General features: G+C 40.2%; 1 protein-coding gene across 3 annotated transcripts in view; it reads left to right on the forward strand.

The window, feature by feature from the left end:
• Window positions 1–20,295, forward strand: part of PPP2R5E (protein phosphatase 2 regulatory subunit B'epsilon) — a 169,414-nt gene that overhangs the window by 128,715 nt on the left and 20,404 nt on the right. For 2 of the 3 annotated variants that reach the window (XM_081090300.1, XM_081090301.1), the window contains exon 5: window positions 1,634–1,726. The exons of the other annotated variant lie outside the window; for it this stretch is intronic. In XM_081090300.1, coding sequence (XP_080946426.1) covers window positions 1,634–1,726 — 93 coding nt within the window. The remainder of the gene's footprint in view (window positions 1–1,633; window positions 1,727–20,295) is intronic. 3 annotated transcript variants of the gene reach the window in all.

Below are 20,295 nucleotides of genomic sequence, written 5' to 3' on the forward strand. Positions count from 1 at the left end.
AGTGCGAAGGGGTCTTTGGCGGAAGCACTTATGTGATTGCTTTGAGCTGCAAGCCACGCTGTTTTTTCATGAAATGTCGTTTTTACCTGAAGGAATACCTGACAGTCTAGGATTATTCCCGCTTGAGTATTTGGTGGATATTTTTTCTAAAATGGACAAAGAAAACAATTTTTGCCACTAATACAGAGCATTCAAACAAAATTTAGAAATAAAACTTGAGAGACTTGTATCTGTCTTGTATGTGTCACCTCGAACTTTACAGGTTCCAAAAGCTTAGACTTTTTTGATAAAATTGGAGATGTTAAGGAATGTGACTAGTGAAATGTGTCAACATTTGAAGATCACATAACACAGTGAACTAGTGTTTTCCAGTTGGCCAGTAAATGATATTAGGAAACCACACATGGATAAAGATCCATTCAAAGTGTAAGACAGACTATTGGAATTTAGTGTAACAGAGTATGAAGCATTCACTGGTAAGGTTTCACATTCTGCATTGCAAATCATCTTTAAGAAACGACTGTTTGTCGAGTTGTAGTGTGGTTTCAAAGAAAAATATCCCAATTATATGAAAAGACTGAAAATATGATATGGGCTAGATCTATGTGAAGCTTGATTTTCTTTATCTACTTAAATTCAAACAGATTGAATACTGAAGCAGATAAGACAACTATAGTTGTCTTTTAACATGCTTCTAAAGAGATTTGCAAAAGTAAAAAGCAGTACCTCTCTTCTCAATGATATTTTGGAAAATAAAGTTATTTTTACAAAATATATGATTTATGTTAACACGTAATATGTTTTATTTGTTTTAAAATGAAATAAATACATATTTAAAATGTTTTTGTTTTTATTTCTAATTATATTATAATCTAAATATTCTATATTACATATAAACAAAAGCTTTTTGGGGTCTTTCATCATTTTTAACTGTAAAGTGAGACTAAAAAGTTTGAAAGTGTTGTTTTAGGCAACGGTGACAGTGGTGATATAAGTTAGTTCCTGTGTAGAGAAATGAACTTGCCTAGGGCTACACAGTTAGTAAGGAACAGAGCTGGGCTTACAACCCAATGTCTGTCTGTCTCTTAAAAGTTTTTCTTTTAATATACTGCTGTGTACTATACTAGGATCTTGTGTATACTTCAGCATAAACAATGATCTCCTATTGTTTATCAGAACAGTTATTAAGGTTGACTCTTCAGATTAGTGTTCTTACTCTTTGCAGATGAGAATATTCTGCCATTCTATGTTGCTTAGAGGAGTGTAAATTGCCACAAACTTTCTGAAAGGAAATATTTCAGTGACTATTAAAAATTCTGGAATGTTTTATATTTCCTAATTTTTAACTTAAAAAGTTAAAAAACATAACAGCATCTGTGAGCCACAATGAAAGGTTAGCTAGCATAAATAGTCCATTTATATTAAAACCCAATTTTCTAAGCCCAGTCATGTTTTCTTTTACAGATTTTTAAAAAAGTTAAAGTATAGCTGATGTATAATGTTATATTAGTTTCAGATGTATATCATTACGAATCAACATTTAAGACCTGTCAGTTTTAGTGTTGTAGGCTTTATATGGTTTTTGAAACTATTCTCAGTGTATTATAATTTGAATTTAATTGTGTTGTTGCAGCTTGTATATGAATTTTTCATACGATTTTTGGAAAGCCAAGAATTCCAACCCAGCATTGCCAAAAAATACATAGATCAGAAATTTGTATTACAGGTAAGCAAATTCTTGTGGTTGTATATATTTGTTACTCATTTGATAATATTTTACCTCATTTCTCTTAATGTTTTCAACATCTAGCAATGGCAGTTATATCATCTTGTAAACAAATGTATAAACAGGGTGAGACAAAAGTAGATCAGTTTATGTGGAAAATAATAAATAATAATACAAGAATAAACTTTTGCATACTCAACTGTAAACCTACTTTTGCCCTACCCTGTCTACATAAGTTAGTTTCCATTAATACCCATTGAAAGATAGATAATAACTATCTCTTCAATTTATTGTGCTGGAAATTAATTACATTTTAATAGAAAGGAATGCTAATGCCTAAATCCTTTCAGTTTTCTTTCCTAAAATTTAGTTATAAAGGAATTTTATTTTTGGAACCCCAGTTTGCTTGAAAACTGTAAGGATTCTTAAGGAACTACTGCACAGATCTGATAAAACTGAGTAGGCGTGGTTCGTAACCTTTAATAAACAATCAAAGTCAGAGTATTGGTGAGTTTTCACAGCTAGGAAATGGCACAGCTCAACACTTTAAAATTTCCTTGAAGACATTAACTCCTATCTGTTTGGAACTTATCAGAGTATGTATTTTTCCTGATTTGTCATTTTACATTTTATATCATAGATAAGATCTTCCTTTTTACCTGGGACTTGGGTACTTTTGTGGCACTGAGTGTTTAGTCAACATCTCCTTTTTCTTGTTGACATTCATCTATAAAAGTGGGTAATTTAGCCAGCTGGTGTATGGTTCCTTTCCAAGTGATACATGGACACCTCATGTAGAAAAGAACAAATATCAATTTCCAAGGGGGCCAAGTGTCTCAGTGAGAACTTCAAGTTTAAACCACTAATTTGGCAGGAAATTGACCTTCTCTGTGTCTTGCCTGGAAAAAGTTTGGTAATCTTCATGATAACCTCATTCTCTCCCCCTAATTAAATGAATACATTTAGAATTCTGGATTTATTAGGTTGAGTCATAGCTGATATTTTGACTGTTTTTGACATTCAAAACACAGCACTTTCTTGTGGTTCAGTCTAGTAGAATGCCAGAAGCAGGCTAGTTCCAAGGAGCCGAGGGTCATGGAACTTCCTGTACATCCTCAGTAATGTGGCTGAGTGGAATTAAACCCGAATTCAACTGTCAGCTAAGAGATGGACAGGAACGCCTGTGCCTTGCCTGGTTCATTAGCACCTGTACCCCCCTTTCCCTCTGGTTACGTGGGCAAATCATTGAACTATACTGCACATTTAGCATGCATTGATACCACACTGGGGCATCATGTCTCACACCTTAACGTGGAGGCTTTGGATAATTGAGGTTTGAGATGTACTTAGAGGCAGGTAAGTAGGTGTATAAATGGATCACTGGGTAAATGGGTAGACTGACCCAAATTCTTATACCAAGAAGGCAAAATGCATATCAGATAAAATGAACACAAGACATAACAAGTCTGTGTTTGTATTGGAAAGCCTTTGCATTTATATAGTCTTAGAGCACCTTTACTTACTTTGTATAATTTGATTTGCACAACAATCTAGAATAGACGTGGTTAAGTTTTATGCCCATTTTATAGACGAGTGAGCTGAGGTCTTGAAAGATCAACTTTTCCCAAGCATGTCTTCTGTTCTGTTTTTCTGCCTATTGTGCCATGATGCCTCCTTGTGATTCCGAACCTCACAGTAACTTGGAATGACTTCAAGGCAGGAGTATCCCTCTCTTCTCGACACTAATGAAATAACGAGGTTCTCTTATACTTTTGGTAAATTAAACTGCCTGAGAGCATCAGATAATGATTTCACAGTAAAGCCTCTGTTTAGTTGACATGGAAACAGTAAATTCTACAATTGTCCTATGAAGCCAGTGCTTTCTTTCTTTTTTTTTTTTAAGTATGTTTTTATTGATTTCAGAACAGAAGGGAGAGAAAAAGAGAGAGAAATATCAATGATGAGGGAGAATCATCTATCGGCTGCCTCCTGCTTGCCCCCTGCTGGAGATCAAGCCCGAAGCTCAGGCATGTGGCCTGACAGGGAATCAAACCATGACCTCCTGGTTCATGGGTCAACGCTCAACCACTGAGCCACACAGGCTGAGCGCCAGTGCTTTCTTTACATGAAGAGCATGCTGGCCCAGCTCAGTGTGCTCTCCATGGTCTGTGGTTACCGACAGTAATGAAGCTCAGTGAGATGAGACCAGCAGAGAAACCCCGACTGGGAAAGGATGTTTTGGGCTGTCCATTCAGTTCTTGTACCAGTCTTCTTTGAAATTCTGATCAGGGGGAGACCTCAGTTTACCCCTTTTCAGTTAGGAGAGGCCACATGCACAGGCAGCCTGTCTCATGTTTTTGATGGAGAAATTTTTTTATGTTGAACCTCCCTATACCTGGTACCCTTTGGCCTTATTTCCCAGAATAGTCTCTCAGTATATCACTGGCCCAGCCATAGGTGTGAGGCACAGTTTTTGTGTTTACCCGTGGCTCCTTTTCTCTAAATGCAGTTGGAGCTTAGATACTTGCAGGCTCATTTATGGTAACCTGGTACCCAGATGTCAAACAGTGGGAGGTAGACTAGCTCGCCTGAAGGAAGCTTTGGCTACACACTTATTCAGTTGTAGCCAGACTTCTTCCCTCCAAGAAAACATAAGTCCCAGTTTTCATGGGGAATTTTCAGATAGTTCTGATATCCTGATCAGGATGAACTCAGCCCATCTGCTTTCTGTATCTCGCCTAGGTGTGTGCTCTCTGCTGTAGCCCGAATCCTTATCATCAACCATGGCTCATTTGTCAGTTTTTGAACTCTTCAACATGTGTCCGCTTGTCTTCAAGGGTGACATCTGTGCCCTGAGCCTGGTCAGTCCAGCCCAGCATAGAGTTAGGCTCTCCATTCCTTTGGAGGCTAGATTTCTTAAGAGGAAGTCTCACAGGCTCTCTCCCTGTTCCATAACAGCCTTATTTACATTAGGCTTGTGGTTTTAACTGACTTCTAATTTAGCTCTATGCATGTTGTTGTAAAGTGATGGTTTCCCTTGTTTTCTCATTCATTTTGTGCGCGCGTGCGTGTGTGTGTGTGTGTGTGTGTGTATGTGTGTTTTAATCTAGGTGTAGGATCTGACATATATTCCTGTAGAATATCATTTTTCATCAGACTTTTGAAGTCTTTCTGGATCTTGAATCTGTCATCGACCTTATTCATTAGTCTTCGATCTTAATCTCATCGGTGACCTTCTTAAGTATGCTGGCTATTGGCCTTACCAAAGTCATTGATTAAAATTGCTAAACTTGCTCAGACTGACGATAGGGGCCTGTGGCATGCCTTTAGCAACTTTCCCTTACTGTAGCGCAGATTCATTCATCAGCAATCTTTAAATTACATCCTTGAACCAGTCAAGAATTTACTCTAATGTCACATCCTTCCTGTGTTTTAAAATTCTGTTCATGCCCTGGGCGATGTGTGCTCAGTGGTTAGAGTACCAGTTCAAAGTGGCGAGGTTGTGAGTTCGATTCCCAGTCAAAGACACTTACAGCAGTTATGGGTTTGCTCCCCTTCCCTGGTTGGGGCGTGTGTGGGAGGCAACCAGTCAATGTCTGTTTCTCTCTGTCAATCTGTCCCTCCCTCCCTTCCTTCCTCACTCCCTCCCTCCCAATCTCTTTGAAAAGCAATGGAAAAAAATGTCCTCAGGTGATGATTAACCAAAAAATATTCTGTTCAAAGTGTAGAAACTTTGTCAGATGCTATAGTAAAGACCAGAATGTTGTGGTTTCAGCATTCCCCTCATCTGTGGGCCTTGGAACTTGATCATAAAAAGGAATGCCATTCATCTGCCTCGAGACACTAGTGAACTTCTGGGCTTATTGCTGTGTACTGGTAAAGTTGCTTTAAGTACTTACAAACAATGGGATTGATCGTCTTTCCTCAAGTCTTGCCAAAGACAAGAAATAAATTATAAATAATGAAGTCCATCCATTTATACTTTACTTTTTCAGGCCCTGCCTCATTTTTACAACTTTTGCTTTCTTTACATTTCTTCTTCTGGATCTCTTGATAAACTCAACCTTTAGACCATGTCTCACCCCAGTTCCTAAATCAGTCATAAAAGGGATGGTTGGAGTTTTGGCAGGTTCAGTGGCACCATTGAGTAGTACTTGAATATAATCACATGACTAGCCAGTGTGTTAACTGTCATGTTGGGCATAAGCCCTGGATGCCAGTTAGCTGCCATTTTTTCAGAATTCCCTATTCATTCATGTTGGTAACCTATAAAGCTGGTCTCCTGTTCCTTTTCCTACTGCTGATGACTTACCTTGGATCTCAGCACCTTCAAGGAGGAGGGCCTCAATTCCCTGCCTGCTGCTTCTGAGCTCCCTTCCTGGGAAGTTTGGTCCTGACTTGGGACCTGTTGGAAATGGATGGGTCTTTAGGAGCTTGAGGCATTATTATTAGAGAGATTCCACCCTGTGGTAACATTTACCTTGTTTCTTTTCTTTGATCAGATTTCTTATTCTCAAAGACCTCAAAAAGAATTTGGTGGTCTCAATATATCACTTTTAAAAAATGTTTTTATTGATTTTAGAGAGAGAGAAAGGGAGAGGAAGACAGAGACAGAAACATCTATTTGAGAGGAACATCGATTAGCTGCCTCCTGCACGCCCCCTACTGGGGATCGAGCCCAAAACCCAGGCATGTGCCCTGACCAGAAATCGAACCAGTGACCTCTTGGTGCATGGGTTGATGCTCAGTCCACTGAGTCACACTGGTGGGCTCAACATATCACTTTTTAAGTGTTAGACTTAATTTATTCTAGCCATGAGATTTAAACTTATTTTCCATAGCAGCTAACTTTTTCTTTACAACCTATTCTGACTCTCATTCACCTGTCAGTAAAGACAAAAGCAAAGTAAGAATTGAGCTATTTTAACACAATGTAGTGGAAAAAAAGTTTGGAAACTCTGGATTTGAATCCTGACTTCCCTGTGAACTCTTAAGTATATTTTAGGAGATGAGAATATGAGCTGAGGGGTAAGAAGAAACTCCTTTCAAACTCTGGCTTTTCTGCCTATTTGCAATGTGACTTTAAACAAGTTTATTTACTTAATGTCCAAGGTTGAGTTTCCTCATTTGTGGCATGGGGATAACAGGATACATGAGTCATTGTTAAGTAAAATAGGGAAACACCCCCAAACTGGCAGCTGTTAATGTTTAATTCAGTTGGCATGATACAAAGATCAGATCCCTACCTTCAATATTAAACAGGAACTGAAAACTTAGGCAGATTACTGACTATTCTGAGCCTCAGTGTTTTCTTCTGTAAAATGGCAATAACAGCTGCCTCTTATAAGCTACAGCAAGTAGGCTTGTTTAGATGATAAAATGATATGATGTGTAAAAATGTCTGCTGATATCATGCATGGTGCATAGTAGTTTCCCATTAACTATTAATTTCTGTTTTCACACTATCCTCATATTATCTGCCCATAATAGTAGGATATCTTTTTTTAAAATTCTGATATTTAAAAAAAAATCTCCAGCTTTTGAAACAAAATTTAAAGGTTTATATGAAACAATAAAATATTGCAAAGAAGTGTTAAATAAATGCAGAAATGTAACATATTCCTAGAAGGAAAACTTGCCATCATAAAGATATTTATAGAATCTCCAAATAATTTATACATTAGTGCAATTCTAATTAAATTCTCACTAGTTTATTTATTTGAAAAATTTAAATGAAATTTTTATGAAATAAAAGTTTTTGAAAAAGAAAATGAATGATATTTGCTATTAAAATATGCTGTAAAGGTAAACATTCATTTTGAATTGTGGTATGGGTAGAGGAGAATGAAATACAATAGAGGCTTGGGTAGAAAAGCCCCTTCTTGGTACACCGTAAAACCCGTAAGAAAATGTGTAAATAGATACATACATACATACATGCATACATTAAATTGGCATAATTCTCTGAAGAGGAAATATGTTAGTATTATATCAACTTAAATTTTGACTGAGCAAGTCCATGAGAAATAGGTATGTATACAAAGATATATGTACAAGGATATTGAATGCATCATTTTTAATAATTCTTAGAAAGATGGAAACAATTTAAAAGTTCCTTAGTAGGGGGTTGGTTGAATAAACTGAACATTTATATAGTGAAATAATCCTAAATTTGTGCAAATAATGAGATAGAGCTATACTTGATCTGTTTTTAAATGAAACATGTACTTTTTAAAGCAGTGTGATTTTTTTTTTTTTTTTTTTTTTTGAGCCTCAGCCTGATATTTTAGGGAAAAGGATTATTTGTATATGCACTGAAAATTTTGGAAGGAGGTATAGAAATTGTTGTTAATTGCCAGATGCGATGTGATTATATGTGATGATCTTCACTTTCTAATTTTTGTATTTCTCTACTTTTTGCATTAAAAATAATGAACATATATGTTATAATAGGTAAGAATAGTCAAAATATTTCAGTTATAAGTACATTCTCATTTGGTTGCCCTGCATAAACCTCAGCTGATTTTGTGCATTAGCCTTCCTAAGATTATTTTTGTAAGACAGTGCCATTCCTTTATATTTAACATTCATTATGTTTCCTTCCTTTCATCATTTGTATGTGTCCTTTTAAAATCTGAAGCTTGATGGAAAGCTTCCTGTGTTGCCTCAGGAGCCCTTTTCAATACTTCCCATGTTTCTTACTCATCAGGAAGCAGTATAGATTACTGCTTAAATGTAGAAACGGGTTTGCATTCAGGCTCTACCATTTTTTAGTGCGTGACCTTGGGCAAATTACATAAGTACTCTATGCCTCATCTATTCTGGAAAGTAGGTGGAAAATATCCACAATGTAATAGTAATTATGTTGAAAGGATGTTGTGGAGATTTAATAATTGAATACATAAATAAGCCCATAGAACAATTCCTGACACATACTAAATAGTCAGTAAATGTCACACTGCTGCTGTCACCACTGTTTTTATTGGGATCAGTTCTTGTTTTGAGAACCTTCTTTCATATGTTTTCTTGAATAGCCTCACTCCATGAAGTCATATGGTATTGGTGTCTTATGTCTTACCTCGTGTGTTATATAGAGTTTTTGAACTCTAACTTTCAACATTCTAAAACAACAACAACAAAAAAACCCCTTTGGACTCTATTTTTATGGTTCTTCCCTGGCTGTTGGAATTTTTAAAAGATGTTACACGTAGTCTCTCCTGCCCTTGGATTCTCACCAGTTCCAATTGGCCAACTGGTTTCTTCCAATCAGTGTTGAAAGTGAATGTTTATTAGTGCCAGGAGCATGCACTTGTTAATATGTGAGAACCAGGATGGCACATTCAAATCTTTACAGAGGCCAGACAAGTGGTACAAAATGAAGTAGTTCGAATGTGATGAAAGGAGTGATGGACACAGTGGTGAGTTAGGGAGCTTCGACCCTGCTGCCAGTCTGCTCCTGTTAACTGTTGGCCAGTAGGTAGGTAAGTGGGCCAAGTGTTGCTACATCTTCTAATTTTTCAAGATAAGCTGAAAATCAAGATTTTTTTAAAAAAATTATTTTTATTGATTTCAGAGAGGAAGGGAGAGGGAGAGATAGAAACATCAATGATGAGAGAGAATCATTGATTGGCTGCCTTGTGCACGCCCCACACTAGGCATCGAGCCCGCAACCCGGGCATGTGCCCTTGACTGGAATAGAACTTGAGACCCTTGAGTCCACAAGCTAATGCTCTATCCACTGATCCAAACCCGCTAGGGCTGAAAATCCATATTTTTGTATGAGTCTGACAAAATGATCTGTGACCTGTACCTTTGAACAGTTTGCTGTTTTTTTTTTTTTTTTTTTTTTTTTAATTTAAGAATGACTGGCTTACTTAAATTTCATTGCAATTTTTATTAAATCTAGATTTACACACCTTTGCCATTTTTTATGTACTTAATCTTAAGTCTTTACACAAGAAAGCTGTCAGATTTATCAGAGATAGTCAATTGATTACACAGTGCATTGTATATGGTAATGTTGATTTTAGACTTAGCTAACTTGGTAACTGCCTTCTATCACTGTAGTGTGTAGGCTTGCCTGGGCTTATGGAACAACTTTCTCTCTTCCCAATAAAGGTAATTTTCATCTGTGTTAGGATGGTTTGGAAAATGGTTTCTTTATTATCTCCCCATTAGATCAAAATGAATTGACAAAATCTTGAATTATTTCATTGGATGGATCATTGTGGCAAGAGTTTAGCAGCATATTTCTAAAGACTGCTTTCAACCACTTTGCAAGTCTGGAAAGCAGTTGGTGGTTGCTAAGAGACATACTATTCAAGTATCCCCATAAACATATGTACTGCTGTAGAATGCTATTTAGTAATTTGTGTCTCACATTTGCAGTTATCTTAGCAGAAAGGTGCCTTATTTATTATGCAGATTATGCAAATCATTCAGTCTGTCCTTAAAAGTGACCTTTAGTTGTATTTTTAAAATCTCAAGACAAATTGGACATGACAGCTCATTAAAAATTTAAGTTCTTAACTGAAATAAATTCCACAAGGCCTTGAATCTTAATTCCAATACAAAGAACTGTTTCCTGAACAAGTTCTTGAATATGTTAAAATGTTTACATTTCTCTCTTCAGAGTCTTTAGCAAAAACTATAAAATGTTGGAGAATTTATTTCTACTAGGAATTTTATCAGATAGCCATTACCAGTTAACAATAAATCACCTCTTCCCATCCTGTCCACCTGTAACTCAAATACTTTATAAAAGGGCATCACTGCTTCGAGTCCTGCATCCAGAGCCAGCTTCATGGGTGTGCAACTGTGCAGTGGCACAGGGCCCGGCTTGGAAGGGCCTTGCGCTTGGTTTAATACTTTGCTGTTGCTGGCTCGAAATTTCTAATAATTTTTGAACAAGAAGCACTGCATTTTCATTTTGCATTAGGACTTGCAGATTCTATAGCTAGTTATGTGTCCTGCATCCATGAAGTGCATCGGTCTGTAGCATAACAGCTGTGTCTTGGAAAGCTGACCAGATTGGTTGTCTTAAAGATTTAAGTCACAGGTTTTCTTGAATCAGATAAAATGAGTGCTTAAGAGAGGAAAAAAACGGACTTCCAGTTTGTGAGAAGAATGCCTGAAATTAAGAAGAAAATAGCCCTAGACTGTTTGGGTCAGTGGATAGAACATCGGCCTGTGGACCAAAGAGTCCCTGGTTTGATTCCAGTCCAAGGACACATAGTTCAGGCAACCAATCACATCGATGTTTCTCCCTCCCTGTCTTTCCCTCTCTCTTCCACTCTCCCTAAAAATCAATGGAAAAATATCCCCGGGTAAGGATTAATAAAAAAAAAAAGAAGAAGAAGAAGAAGAAGAAGAAGAAAAGAAGAAGAAGAAGAAGAAGAAGAAGAAGAAGAAGAAGAAGAAGAAGAAGAAGAAGAAGAGGAGGAAGAAGAGGAAGAAGAATAAGAAGATAAAAGCTTATGACTTGGTTGAGTTCATATTTGTATGATTTATACCTTTGAAATTTCTATACTGAAGTTCCTTAGGGGTCTTGAAGTCAGGTTGCTAGAAGCTTATAATGTGCAACATTAAAAAAATATATATATATTTATTGATTTCAGAGAGGAAGGGAGAGGGAGAGAGAGATAGAAACATCAATGATGAGAGAGAATCATTGATTGGTTGCCTCCTGCATGCCTCCTGCTGGGCATCAAGCTGCAACCTGGTCATGTGCCCTTGACTGGAATCGAACGCTCTATCCACTGAGCCAAACCGGCTAGGACATAACATGCAACATTAAAAAAAAACACTTTATTTCAGAGAAGCGGGGGGGTGGGGGGGGGGAGAGAGAGAGAGAAAGAAAGAGAGAAAGAAAGAGAAAGAAAGACCAATGAGGAGAGAGAATCATTGCTTGGCTGCCTCCTGTATACCCTCTACTGGGGATTGAGCCTGCAAGCTGTGCATGTGCTCTTGGTGGAATTGAACATGGGACCCTTTAGTCCACAGGCCAACGCTCTATCCACTGAGCCAAACCAGCAAGGGCATGTGCAACATTTTGATCCCTTGTCAACACTGTGTTTTCTCATTGGTTGGCTTACTTTGTATTGAATTGTTCTGATTCATTGGAGTCAAGCTGCCACTGGCTCTTGTTTCTGGGTTCTGGGCTGTTTTCTTCATGTGCATTACTTGTTCAAGGTGAAGGTATTAGGAAGATATAATTTTTTAAGTAGTAGAACAGCTAAGGTTAAAAAACAGCCAGAAATGTGGAGGTCTGATTTTATTTTGGGTGAAAACATTTAGAATACTAATTTTATTATTATAATTTTTATTATTGTTAATCCTCACCCAAGGATATGATTTTCACTGTTTTTTAGAGAGCATGGAAGGGAGGGGGGAGGAGGGAGTAACGAGAGAGAGAGAGAGAGAGGAGAGAGAGAGAGAAACATTGATGTGAGAGAGACACACACATTGATTGGTTGTCTCCCGCACACACCCCCAGGCTGGGGCAGTGATTGAACCTGCAACCAAGGTACATGCCCAGGAATTGAACCTGTAATCCTTCACTTAGGAAATTCCAAGGGTTTTAGGAGCTATGTGTCAGGAATAGTTGAAGAAGACCAAATACATATTCCTTATTATAAATTACAATATTACAACAATTTTTGAGAACACCGTTTTTCTGAAAATGTCTTTATTCCATCCACATACTTGATTGACATTTTGTCTATGTATAGATTTATAGGTTGGAATCCAGCCTCCTTCAGAAGTTTTAAGGAATTGGTTCATTTGCTTCTATTTTCCAATGTTGGTATTGAGAAGGCCTATATCAGCTGAACTCCTCATCCTTTATTGTTCTTATTTTCTCTGTAAGCTTTTGAGATCTACTCTTTGTCCTCAGTGTTGTGCTTTGATGTGGGTCTTTATTTATTGTGCAGAGGACATAATGACTCTCTATATATTGAAGCTCATATCCTTTTTTCTGAAAATTTGAATTCTTTCTCAGATAATTTCCTTCTCTTCATTTTCTCTTTTTCTGTCCCTGTGCCTTTTTGGCATTCCTATTGGTCATGTGTTGGACTTTTGAATTGTTCCTCAATTTTTCTTATCTTATATATATACTAGAGGCCCAGTGCATGAAATTCATGCACTCGGGGGTCCCTCAGCCTGGCCTGCACCCTCTTGCAGTCAGGGAGCCCTTGGGGGATGTCCGACTCCTGGCTTAGGCCTGCTCCCCATAGAGCCTAAGCCATCAGTCGAACATCCTTAGCACTGCCACGGAGGTGGGACAGGCTCCCACCACCACTCCTGCACTTGCCAGCTGTGAGCCCAGCTTCTGGCTGAGCAGCGCTCCCCTTGTGGGAGCACACTGACCACTAGGGGGAGCTCCTGCATTGAGCATTTGCCCCCTGGTGGTCAGTGCATATCATATCGACTGGTCTTTGCCATTTGGTCGATTTGCATATTAGCCTTTTATTACATAGGATATTATTCAGGGTGTCCCAGAAATGTAAACACTCTGTATCCACCGAGCCACACCGGCTGGGCAATGTATACACACTTTGAATGATTATAAAGTCAGTTTTTATTAACATACTAGAGGCCCAGTGCATGAATTCGTGCATGGGTGGGTTCTGGCTGGCCCAGCCTGTGGATGGCCAGCTGGCCTGCCCCAATTGGGGCCTGACTGGGGCCTGATCAAGGCCGGGCTGGCTGGGGGGAGGGGCCGCGGGCGATTGGCTGATGGGTCCTGCCCCCAATTTGGGGGTGATTTGGGATGGGGCCATCCATGGGGAGGGGCTTTGGGTGGTGGGCTGGCCAGCCCTGCCCCCGAATGGGATGGGAGGGGCTAATTGGGGGTCAGAAGCTGGTGGAGGGGCCGTGGGAGGTTGACTGGCCAGCTCCACCCTCTATTGGTGTGTATGTATAGGCGATCAGGGGCGGAGCTGTCTGGGGGGAGGGGCCACAGGCCATTTGGGGTGGTGGTGGCTGATCAGGGGTGGGGCTGGCTGTGGGGAGGGGCTGTGGGTGGTGGGCCAGCTGGCCCCACTCCCAAATGGGTGGGGGGGGGGGCGATCAGGAGCCAGCAACCTGGGGGAGGTGCCATGTGTGGTTGGCCGGCCCGCCCTGCCCCTGATTGGGGTGGGGGGACAATCTGGGGTGGGGCCAGGCAAGGAGAGGGGCTGCAGGAGGTTGACCAGCTGGCCTGCCTCCTATTGAGGTGGGGGGGGGTGATTAGGGGCGGGACTGGCTAGGGGGAGGGGCTGTGGGCCGATCAGGGTGGTGGGGGCCCATCAGGGGCATGGCCAGCTGGGTTGAGGGACTGCAGGAGGTTGGCCGGCCAGCCCCGCCCCCTATTGGGATGGGAGGTGCAGATCAGGGGTGGGGCGGCCAGGGGGAGGAGCTGCGGGAGGTTGGCTGCCCAGACCTGCCAGCTATTGGGGTGGGGGGATGCGATCAGGCTCAGGCCGGCCGGGGGGAGGGGCTGTGGGCCTACCGTGGTGGGGCGGGCTGGCTGGGGGGAAGGGAGAGCCTTTTGGCCAGCTGGCCCCACTCTTGATTGGGGTGGAAGAGTCCAATCAGGGGCAAGCCGGCAGGGGGGAGGGGCTGCGAGGTTGGCTGGTCGGCCCCACTCCCTGATCGGGCTGATTCGCTGGCCACACTGTGTGTCATAGCGACTGGTCATTATGGTCGTTATGGCCATTACGGTCACTGGTTTTTTATATATATAGAATATATAGTTCATTTTCAAAATTTAAAGAATCTGCAGAAATGAATACTTTTTTTGGTCAGTGCCTCTTTTCAAACTGATGACCCTTCTGGCTCAGGCACTGCTGATAATGCGAAGCAATGGAATCACAAACATCAAGAGTCATTTCGTTCAGTATTTGTGTGCCCTCAACTTGTCAACTGTTGCCAGTTTCATACCATAAACTTTATCTTTCATGTATCCCCATAAAAAAAAGTCTAGTGGCACTTGAGGATAAATTTTATTTTTTCAAAGCGTAGTCTGGCATCACCCATTTATTTTAAATCAGTTAAATCTGAAAAAGAGTGAAAATTAAGTGAGTTATCAGCTGTCAAAGTGTGTATACATTTTTTGGGGACACCCTATATTTGTCTTCTTGTTATATTTTCATGGTAGATTGGCTCATTTTAATGTTCCAGTCTTTCTGTGGGTTTTTTTTTTTTTTCTGTTACATTTTGAGTTTCCTAAAGCTCTTACTTATTTTCTGAATATTCATCTGTAATAGTATGTTGTTTTTATTTCAGGGATTGGATGCACTTGTTTATTTTTGAGTCTGTTATAGATAGAACCTATCTTAATTTTGCATTTTTTTCTATTGCTTGTATTGTAACTACTCAGTTCTTTGTGAGCATTTTGGTCTCTGACTTTTATGTTTTATCTTTATAGTTACACTAGAGTCCTGGTGCACAAATTCGTGCACAGGTGAAGGTCCTTTGGCCTGGCCAGCTATCAGGCTGATTGGGGCTGATGGGGGCCAGCTGGCCAGGGAGAGACTGTGGGAGGGCTTCAGGGCATGTCCGGCCTGTCTCGCCCAGTCCCGATTGGCTGGACCCCAGCAGCAAGCTAACCTACTGGTGGTCAGTGTCTGCCCACTGGTGGTCAGTGCATGTCATAGTGACTGGTAGACTGTTAGGACACTTAGTATATTAGGCTTTTATATACACTGAGTGGCCAGATTATTATGACCACCTGATGTTTGTAGGCAAATTAGCTATAATTTCATGCTGAAGTTGCTAGAGAGCCAGACCATTATAAATAAGGAAGCAAGTTGTTTACCACAATAGTAGAAGTGATTTTTTTTTGTGAAGATATGGGTAAACAATGTGATTTAACAGCCTTTGAATGTGGGATATATCTATATCTATATATATCTATACACACACACACACACACACACACACACACACTGAGTGGCCAGATTATTATGACCACCTGACATTTGTAGGAAAATTAGCTGTACACTGCATCCTATGGGATATGGAAGCCGAAGGCCTGTTCGAACACCTTTGCTGTCTGCAGTTACCTTGGTAACTAAATAAAACGTCTCCAATTTGCACAGGAACACAAGGATTGGACAGTTGAGCATTGGAAAAGTCATGTGGTCCGATGAATCACGTTTCCAGTTGCATCATGCAGATGGCAGAGTGAGAATTTGGTGGAAACAGCATGAAAGCATGCACCCCACATTCATGAGTACAACCTTTCAAGCTGGTGGGGGCAGTATTATGGTTTGGGGCATGTTTTCCTGGCATGATTTGGGCCCTTTAATTCATGTGGAACAACATCTGAATAGCACAACATACCTAAGTATCATTGCTGACCAAGTTCATCCTATCATGTTGATGGTGTATCCCCGTGGAGATGGCTTCTTCCAACAAGACAATGCACCATGTCACGGTGCTCGTATAGTGCAGGAGTGGTTTCAAGAACATGAGGGAGACTTTACCTTGCTTAGGTGGCTCCCACAATCACCAGATCTCAATCCAATTGAGCATTTGTGGAATGAAGTTAAAAGAGCCATCAGGCAGCTGGTTCCACAACCATCAAATCTCACAGAACTGGACAGTGCTATTTATCAGGCATGGTGTCAGATTCCTCGCATCACCTTTCAACATCTTGTGGAGTCAATGCCAAGAAGAATCGCCATAGTATCGAAGGCAAAAGGCGGCCCAACGAAGTACTGATGGGGTGGTCATAATAATCTGGCCACTTAGTGTATATATATGTGTGTGTGTGTATATATATATATATATATATATATCTCCATATATATCCCATGTTCAAAGGCTGTTAAATTGCACTGTTTACCCATATCTTTAGAAAAAAATTAATTCCACTGTGGTGGTAAACAACCTGCTTCCCTATTTATAATGGTCTGGCCCTCTAGCAACTTCAGCATGAAATTATAGCTAATTTGCCTACAAACGTCAGGTGGTCATAATAATCTGGTCACTCAGTGTGTGTGTGTGTGTGTGTGTGTGTGTATAGACTAGAGGCCTGATGCACAAAATCTGTGCAGGGGGGGTGGTGTCCCTCAGCCCAGCCTGCGCCCTCTCCAACCTGGCACCTCCTTGGGGAAACTGGCAGTCGGACATCCCTCTCACAATCTGAGACTGCTGGCTCCTAACTGCTCGCCTGCCTGATTGCCCCTAACTGCTCCCCTGTCGGCCGGATCTCCCACAACTGCCCTCCCATGCCACGACCCGCCTCCTCCGCTCGAGGCAGCGGAGATGCCGGGACAGGCCTCCTCCACACTGCATAGAGCCGTGGGACCCTCAGGTCTCACTGCACAGAGCAGCCGCTGTGTGTGTGGCCACCTTGGGGCGGCTATCTTGTGATGACATCGCGTGCGAGGGCGCGAGACCACCTAGGCTTTTATTATATAGGATGTTAGTAATCAGAAAACCTATTAAGGGCCTCTCTGTGCATGTGTGTGCGCACATGCGGATGTTTGAGGGGACGTGGTATATTGGGTAGAGACCTTGCCATTTCATTAGTATGTGTATAGGTGTTTCCTCTCAAGGTTGTCAGTTTCTCTAAAAATGGACCTCCTAATCTCCTGCCTCATCTAGAATTGGGAGCTTAGTCAGGGAAGGGGGCTGGCAAAGATCTCACTCTTCAGCATGCAGAGTTTCATTCAACCCCATTATTTTCAGTGAAGGCTTCACTTGCTCTGTGCAATGTCCCCAGTGCTAGAGACTTGCTCATTTATTTATTGTCTCCAGACTTCAATTATAAATCTTCAGTGCACTGTGTGGGGCAGGGATCTGGGAGGTCTTGTTACTCCTGCAAACTTTCAACCATCTTCCTGTTTTTAGCTCCTTACACCTTTGCCATCAGATATATCTGGTGCCCTCAGTTCTAAAACCTGTTAAGGGTTCTCTGGTGTGAATTGGCTTCTTGTCAGCTTCCCTCCCTGCTGTCAGAATGGAAAAACACTTAGCAGAGTGGAGAAAGAGGAAACCCAAGATAGTTACGCCTTGCCATCCACTTTCCATTTTTGAAAAATGTACAAACTTGTCTAATCTGCTCTCTAGTCCTCTGTGCCCTGTATTTCCTTCAGTTTTTATTTCTTAACTCTCATGTCAGGAAGGGTTCAAGAAGATAGAGGTTCAGTCCCCATTTTTAACTGGAAGAAACCCTTACTCCCTTTTTCATTTGCCCTTCTCATTTCACTGTTGGTTTATTATGAGCTTCAAAGGAGGTTCTTTGGTTAAACCACTACTCAGTTCATCCCTGTTTGTTAGCTTCTGCATGTTGACAAGTCTGTCTTTGCTCTGTAACCACCTTGGGAACTCTCCAGCTTCTTTTTTGACAACCAGTTGCCTGTTATGTTGTAGGGGGCACAGTTCCCCCAGGCATACAAATGCTGGATTATATTTTCATTGCTTTTTTTGTGGGGGGGAGTTTTTATAGTTTATATGTGACTAAGCACACACATATTATTTTGTTTGGGAAATCAGCTTATCCTACTCCCCTTTCTTCACCTGTGCACTATTATACTATTTCCTTTGTCTCATACATAATAAAATCATCAAGAGTGTGTTCTGTGGACTAGCAAGAAAGTAATTTATATATCTTTCTTTCTTAAAGAACACTAGAGGCCTGATGCACAAAATTCATGCACGGGTAGCGTCCCTAGGCCTGGCTGGTGATCAGGGCTGATCAGGGCCTTGGCAGCTGGGCCTTCCTTCCCTGGTGCCAGCTGCTGGCTGGGGCCTTCCTTCGTTTGGTGCCGCCCCCTGGTGGTCAGTGAACGTCATAGCGAGCAGTCGAATCCTGGTCTCCCAAGGAGACAATTTGCATATTAGTCTTCTATATATATAGATGATATATATTGTGTTTGTGGCTTTGTAAATGATTCAAGTTAGGCGCCTGGTAATGCATTTTCTTTAAGGGCCTAATGAAAACATTAGTTCAATAATTTTTGCTTAATTATTATATTTTTATTAAACTTTTAAGATTAACAATACATGAGCATAGTTGATTCAAGTTTTGCTAAGTTTACCTTCTCAAACCTTTTATGTTGGTTGCAAATTATTCATTAAGCCCTTTTACAACACTGAAACATAGAAACCAAAGGAAAAAATAGATCTCAAAAGGTTAATAATTTCATTAACAAGGAATAGGATAGATAGGTTAGAGACCTTATGTCATTTTGTGTATGTAGTAGATAAGAGATACTGAACCATGGGGCATTTCTTTGCCTATAGGGACACATGTCTTTCTTTTTTTAGATTGTTTTCTGTGGAACCGTATGGTTGACTTGCTTAAAGCTTTTTCTGTGGGCTCCAAGTTTGTGTGTGTGTGTGTGTGTGTGTGTGTGTGTGTGTGTCCAGCAATGAGGACAATCACTAGCATTGATTGATTGATTGATTGATTGATTGATTTCATGGTCAGGTGAGCACAGATATGGCAGGTATTTTAACAGCATCTTCTTTTCAGATAGGCTGCTGGTGAAGATATGTGGTATTGAATCTGCCATGAACACTTCCACTATCTCTAGCTCCTAATTTCTTCATAGATCAGTCTGGATATTACTTCCTCTAAAAGCCATCCCTGATCACTCCACTTCTCCCAAATAGAGTAGATATGTCTGCTATGTATTTATATAGCATCCTGAACGCCTATCTTGCAGTTTATTTACCACCATCCCTCATTAGAGTAGGCTTCTGAAAGCAATTGTGTCTGCATACATATTTATTCAAAATTCTCAGTTTTTGAATGAATGAATGAATGAATGGATGAATGACATTGTGTAGCCAAAAATTGCATCTGTCTCATTGCCCACTTTTGAAGACTGTCCTTCAGTTTGTGCTTCCTGCCATTAATTGAAGGGCCAGGTTTTTGGTCTAGAACTCTGCGTTTTAGTCAAAGAAAAGCACCAAACAAAAGTAGGTAATTTATTTGATTGAATACCACTCACTGAGTATAATATTCTGCTGTCAGTCTTAGCCTCATGTCTTAATCACCTGAAATCATGCTTTTGTATGTTGATAGATTTTTGGTAATTAGGGGTAGTTTGCTTTCATTTATATGCTGTCTGTATGTTCTTGCAATGTTTTGCTGTAAAGTCAACATTAGAACTATGAGTTCTGCTTTATTGCTATGATAATGAATGTATGAAAAACTCATTAAAATTTAAACCAGTCTCTAAGTTTGTTCTTCAGCCAGAGAAACCTGCCTACTGTCATTTAGAAAAAAAAATAACAGCTTTATTGAGATATAATTCATATACCATAAAATTCACCCTTTTACATTTTGTAATTCATTGTTTTTTAGTATAGTCACAGAGTTGTGTAACCATCATTACTATATAATTTATCGTCCTCCAAAGATACACCATACTCATTAGTCCCTCCTCATTTTGCTTTATAACTCTATTTATTTGCTTATTCTCTGTATTTCATATAAGGGGGATATTTATACATTTCATACAATTTATTAATTTCATAAAATATGTGGCTTTTTTTTGACTGGCTTCTTTCACTTTGTATGATGTTTGAAAGGTTTATTCGTGTAGTAACATATATCAGTACTTCATTCC

Source organism: Myotis nattereri (assembly GCF_964212035.1).
Source record: "Myotis nattereri genome assembly, chromosome: 1".
NCBI classification, from domain to species: Eukaryota; Metazoa; Chordata; class Mammalia; order Chiroptera; family Vespertilionidae; genus Myotis; species Myotis nattereri.